This window comes from Schistocerca piceifrons, chromosome 2 (genome assembly GCF_021461385.2).
Source record: "Schistocerca piceifrons isolate TAMUIC-IGC-003096 chromosome 2, iqSchPice1.1, whole genome shotgun sequence".
Classification (NCBI taxonomy): domain Eukaryota; kingdom Metazoa; phylum Arthropoda; class Insecta; order Orthoptera; family Acrididae; genus Schistocerca; species Schistocerca piceifrons.
This window is the reverse complement of record NC_060139.1, coordinates 3318216-3324215: the sequence shown is the minus strand read 5'-3', so window position 1 is coordinate 3324215 and position 6000 is coordinate 3318216. Positions and strand designations below refer to the sequence as shown.

Here is a 6000-nt window from a genome sequence, read left to right as displayed (position 1 = left end):
GCGCAGGTAATGGTAAGGCCGGGGAAGAAGAGACTAAGGATCAGGTGTTCGGTGGGGTCCAGGACCGAGAATGCTGCTGCTGCTGCTCGGCTGGATCGCTGCTGCTGGCTGGGACCGGGACCGGGACCGGGACCGATGCTGCTGCTGCGGCTGCTGCTGCTCGGCTGGACCGCTGCTGCTGGCTGGAACCGGGACCTGGACCGGGACCGCTGCTCCTGCTGCTGCTCGGCTGGACCGCTGCTGCTCGGCCGGACCGCTGCTGCTTTGCGGGCTGGCTGGCTGGCTGGCTAGCTGGCTGGCTGGCTGGCTGGCTGGCTAGACCGCCGTCACTGCTGCTGCTGCTAGTGCAGAAGGAGGACTGGTTGGCTGCTGCCGGCTGGACCGCTGCTGCTGGCTGGGACCGGGACCGGGACTGGGACTGCTGCTGCTGCTGCTCGGCTGGACCGCTGCTGCTGGCTGGAACCGGAACCTGGACCGGGACCGCTGCTGCTGCTGCTGCTCGGCTGGACTGCTGCTGCTCGGCCGGACCGCTGCTGCTTTGCGGGCTGGCTGGCTGGCTGGCTAGCTGGCTGGCTGGCTGGCTGGCTGGCTAGACCGCCGTCGCTGCTGCTGCTGCTAGTGCAGAAGGAAGACTGGTTGGCTGCTGCCAGCTGGACCGCTGCTGCTGGCTGGGACCGGGACTGGGACTGGGACCGCTGCTGCTGCTGCTGCTGCTGCTTGGCTGGACCGCTGCTGCTGGCTGGAACCGGGACCTGGACCGGGACCGCTGCTGCTGCTGCTGCTCGGCTGGACCGCTGCTGCTCGGCCGGACCGCTGCTGCTTTGCGGGCTGGCTGGCTGGCTGGCTAGCTGGCTGGCTGGCTGGCTGGCTGGCTGGCTGGCTGGCTGGCTGGCTGGCTGGCTGGCTAGACCACCGTCGCTGCTGCTGCTGCTAGTGCAGAAGGAGGACTGGTTGGCTGCTGCTGGCTGGACCGCTGCTGCTGGCTGGGACCGGGACCGGGACTGGGACCGCTGCTCCTGCTGCTGCTGCTGCTCGGCTGGACCGCTGCTGCTGGCTGGAACCGGGACCTGGACCGGGACCGCTGCTGCTCAGCTGGACCGCTGCTGCTCGGCCGGACCGCTGCTGCTTTGCGGGCTGGCTGGCTGGCTGGCTGGCTGGCTAGCTGGCTGGCTGGCTGGCTGGCTGGCTGGCTGGCTGGCTGGCTGGCTGGCTGGCTGGCTGGCTGGCTGGCTGGCTGGCTAGACTGCCGTCGCTGCTGCTGCTGCTAGTGCAGAAGGAGGACTGGTTGGCTGCTGCCGGCTGGACCGCTGCTGCTGGCTGGGACCGGGACCGGGACTGGGACCGCTGCTGCTGCTGCTGCTGCTCGGCTGGACCGCTGCTGCTCGGCCGGACCGCTGCTGCTTTGCGGGCTGGCTGGCTGGCTGGCTAGCTGGCTGGCTGGCTGCCTGGCTGGCTGGCTGGCTGGCTGACTGGCTAGACCGCCGTCGCTGCTGCTGCTGCTAGTGCAGAAGGAGGACTGGTTGGCTGCTGCCGGCTGGACCGCTGCTGCTGGCTGGGACGGGGACCGGGACTGGGACCGCTGCTGCTGCTGCTGCTGCTGCTCGGCTGGACCGCTGCTGCTGGCTGGAACCGGGACCTGGACCGGGACCACTGCTGCTGCTGCTGCTCGGCTGGACCGCTGCTGCTCGGCCGGACTGCTGCTGCTTTGCAGGCTGGCTGGCTGGCTGGCTAGCTGGGTGGCTGGCTGGCTGGCTAGACCAACGCTGCTGCTGCTGCAGGAGGACTGGCTGGCTGCTGCCGGCTGGCCCACCGGTGCTGGCTGGGACCGGAACCGGGACCGAGACCGAGACCGCTGCTGCTTCTGCTGCAGCTGTTGCTCAGCTGGACCGTTGCTGCTTGGCTGTCTGTCTGGCTGGTTGGCTGGCTGGCTGGCTGGCCGGCTGGCTTAATGGTTGGCTGGCTGGCTGGCTGGCTAGACCGCCGTCGCTGCTGCTGCTGCTAGTGCAGCAGGAGGACTGGCTGGCTGCTGCCGGCTGGACCGCTGCTGCTGGCTGGGACAGGGACTGGGACCAGGACCGCTTCTGCTGCTGCTGCTGCTGCTGCTGCTGCTGCTCAGCTGGACCGCTGCTGCTTCGCGGGCTGGCTGGCTGACTAGCTGCCTGGCTGGCTGGCTGGCTGGCTGGCTGGATGGATGGTTGGTTGGCTGGCTGGCTGGCCGGCTGGCTGGCTGGCTGGATGCCTGCCTGGCTGGCTAGCTGGCTCGCTGGCTGGCTGGCTGGCTGCCTAGACCGCTGCTGCTGCTGCTGTTGCTGCAGGAGGACTGGCTGGCTATTGCCCGCTGGACCACTGGTGCTGGCTGGTACCAGGACCAGGACCGCTGCTGCTGCTGCTCCTGCTGGCTGCTGCTCGGCTGGACCGTTGCTGCTGGCTGGGACCGGGACCGGGACCAGGGAACGGGACCGCTGCTGCTGCTACTGCTGCTCGGCTAGACCGCTGCTGCTTGGCTGGCTGGCTGGCGGGCTGGCTGGCTGGCTGGCTGGCTGGCTGGCTGGCTGGCTGGACCGCCGCTGCTGCTGCTGCTGCTGCAGGAGGACTGGCTGGCTGCTGCCGGCTGAACTTCTGCTCCTGGCTGGGAGTGGGATCGGGACCAGGACCGCTGCTGCTGCTGCTGCTCGGCTGGACCGCTGCTGCTCGGCTGGCTGGCTTGCTGGCTGGCTGGCTGGCACCTGAAAAACCTAGCACTTCGATTAGTGCTGGAATGGCACAATCGAATGGCAGTAACTTTGCGGAGTACCGCCGGAGGTGCTAGATCACTGTTTGCAGTGTAGACACTTAAGTGGTACAGATGTTTGTATCCAGAAGGTAATAATCTCGCACTACTTATGGGGCAAATACAGATGGGGTGCTTAGTCGCACTGCTGAGTGCGTGGTGAGAAAATGTCTCAAACACTGTCGAGAAAATGATTTGTGTATGACTTGCCAGCAGATTCCAGGTGAAATTAACTATGAAACATACTGTCCATGTTATTTCGGACACCTCAGGTATCCATTTTTGGCGTCGCCCTACTCGCTTGAAAAACTGTAGTGACTAAAACGGGCATCCAAAACATGCCGACGGCGGGGAAGAAAGAATGAGCCTTGACGAAGAATGTTTGCAGTAACTGCATAACACTTGTTAGAATTGTCGAATGTACACCATTTTCCTCTGATACTGTTGTGTACACAGTTCCGCGTAATCAGCGCGTACACAACTTTCCCACTAGAGCGCACCCCGCTAAGCACAACAGCGCAGGCGCAGCGCTCGTCCGTCTCCGCACTACGAGATGGCGCTGTCTTAGAGACGGACCAAATTCTGCTTCCGCCGATCCGCGTATTAATATGTAACGCAGCTAATGAGATTGCTGCTAACGTAGAACCTTTTCTCCTCGCGGATCACACTCGCGCAGTGATACCTGAACGCTCGAGGTATTACAACGAGTGTACAGACCTCCGATTAGTCAGTCTGCATTAGTCTGCAGTCGAGTTTCAGTCTGCGCCTATAAGGTTATCATATCCCTCTACATAGCCATGAAGATAAATGAGTAGACACTTTGTCAATTATCAGAGACATGTGAGAATAAGATTAGCGTACCAAGATCAAAGGAATTTCAGATTGTCAATTGTAAATAGCATCCAGAATCAACTTAAGTAAGGTTTATGATTGTTATTAGTTTAATAAATGTGTGTGAAAATTAATCAAGTTCTGTTTAAAGTTGGTCACCGTCAATTTGCTACCCTAAGCGTGCAAGTGGCATTTCTATCGTCTGACCTAACGGCAGAAGATAAACACGCCACGATAAGACCACGAGACATATTGCTGACACTCGCCTACTTCGCTAGAGCGACAAGTCAAATAATCTGATGGTATGTGTACTGAAGGTCTTACAGTACGCACACCACAGATACCAAAGCTGACAGAAAAATGTCCCACGTTCCAGAGCCACGTGTCAGGCTTGCAAACAGTTTCACACGAGGCAAGGGCTTGCGGCGTTGGAGATAAATAACTCCCCGCTTACAACGCTGATTTGGATTGTCAGGAGTTTTGTAAACAATCTGAGCCCCGACTTAGTTGCCAGACGTTCGTTTGCACACGTGGATACAGAGGATACAGAGCAACGTGTATTTAGTTTATCAACCAAGTTTGCAGGACCCATACGCTCTCTCTCTCTCTCTCTCTCTCTCTCTCTCTCTCTCTCGCTCACGCGCGCGCTAGTGCTGTCAGGTCGCCGGCTATCGCCAAATAATTTTCAGATGCACTTTGTAACCGGCCTACAATAACGGCGACACCATAAAAAAATCGTCTGAAATCTACAGGAAGGAAGCACTACAGAGTCTTAGCCAACAGACATCCAGCTTCAGTGGCGTATGAAGTCAGTGTTCACAGAAATGAATTCCTCAAGAGATGGTCTTCTTAGAAACATATCGGAACCTAGAAATACTAATACTTTCGTCACTTTCTTACTTAATATTTATTTTTTCGCTGCCTTTGCACTTTTTGCTTCCTCAGTGCAATAGCATTTCGTTTGATTTCTTTCCCCATTCAACTTCGTGTCCGCCCTGTACAGAAAAAGCGCGAGTGAGTGCGTGGTATGCCTTGTGCGTTCTGTTCGGAAACACACTTCTGCTGAGTCACGGTTCTTGCTGTTAACAGTAATGACTATTTTTACACTTGGCCCCTCGTGCTTGCATTCACTGCCTCTGGGTTGTGTGTGTGTGTGGTTGGTTTTCCCGGCAAGGCTGAAGCAGAATGGATAGGATTACTGAGGAGGAGGTGGACGACATGTACCTCGTCAGTAGGTACACTGATAGCACAAAAGTAGCGGGACAATGACGCGTTGCGAAGGTATTACCAGAAACAAAGGTAATTTCTTAACAAACCGAATAAGTCAGTTATATTTTTGCTCTGTAACGAGTCGCCAGAGACTTGAGGTACCGCGTACAAAAGTACTTCCAAAACCCCTCTGAACAACCCCTGAAATTTTGTCGGTAGAGTTAAAGTTCAGCCAGCGTACGTAAGTATAAAGAAGTCCTTAACACGAAGGTTGCCTTGAACACTGCTGTGCTTCACTAGACACGGGTCTCTTGGAGGTGGCAACACTTCCTTCCTGTAACCTTTGATCTGGCTCACCAGCCAGTCTTCGGACGACCTAAGGTTTAACATAGATTCTGAACCCAGTGCAACTCGGCATTTTTTTGCGATAATAAATCATTCTCTGGTATCAAAGAACCATGACTGTCATAGAACCTAGGATTGCCTGAACATGGAACGTCCTACGTTTTGTGTTGGGAAACAGAGTTGCAAGACGGCATTTCCGGCACCGTGGGTTTCATTTCGTTTGGTTGTAGCGAACATCCTTCAAAAACGGAACACCATAAGAAGGCTATTTGTAGCATATGGAAGGCATGTGAACGTGAAATGTGTTAGTTTCGGACCACATGCAGAATGGTGGACTGCAAACATACCCGTTCCCAGATACGAATTCCGTTCGTAACCTAGTGATGTACGATGGGCGAGATTGATTAATCAAACAAGATGTAATATACCACTGAATTAAGAAAATAACTATAAATTATCTTTATGCAGTGTTAACTCGAAAAACTTGTCATTTAGTAAAAAAAAGGGTAGAGGAAGAAAGACTGCAAAGCATCGGATGAGAGGCCAGCAACAGATGCTACATAGAAGTGAAATTAACATGATTTGCAGGGAATAAAATCGGAATGTCCGTACTAATATGCACATAACTTTAAAAACGATAGTCGTAGAAAAAGTAGTCCCATCTAAAAGATTACTGAATATCGTTTATGTAGGTGACTATGAACCGTAAACAGATGCCTGCAATGTAAATATTTGTCTGAGAGATAGTGGTGGCTGAAGATAAAATAGAAAGGCGGATTGATAGAAATCTGAATTACGTGGGATCAGCAAGACATTGAGTTTATTGTGCACCTGACAATTACCTA

The 6000-nt window shown here is 55.6% G+C and overlaps 1 protein-coding gene across 1 annotated transcript in view; it reads right to left on the bottom strand.

The window, feature by feature from the left end:
• Positions 1 to 341: 341 nt before the first annotated feature.
• Positions 342 to 6000, bottom strand: part of LOC124777942 (mediator of RNA polymerase II transcription subunit 15-like) — a 55109-nt gene continuing 49450 nt past the window's right edge. Inside the window, exons 2-7 of the mRNA XM_047253493.1 lie at positions 2542 to 2753; positions 2284 to 2428; positions 1970 to 2124; positions 1471 to 1881; positions 890 to 1054; positions 342 to 739 (exon numbers count right to left, since the gene is read on the bottom strand). Coding sequence (XP_047109449.1) covers positions 342 to 739; positions 890 to 1054; positions 1471 to 1881; positions 1970 to 2124; positions 2284 to 2428; positions 2542 to 2753 — 1486 coding nt within the window. The remainder of the gene's footprint in view (positions 740 to 889; positions 1055 to 1470; positions 1882 to 1969; positions 2125 to 2283; positions 2429 to 2541; positions 2754 to 6000) is intronic.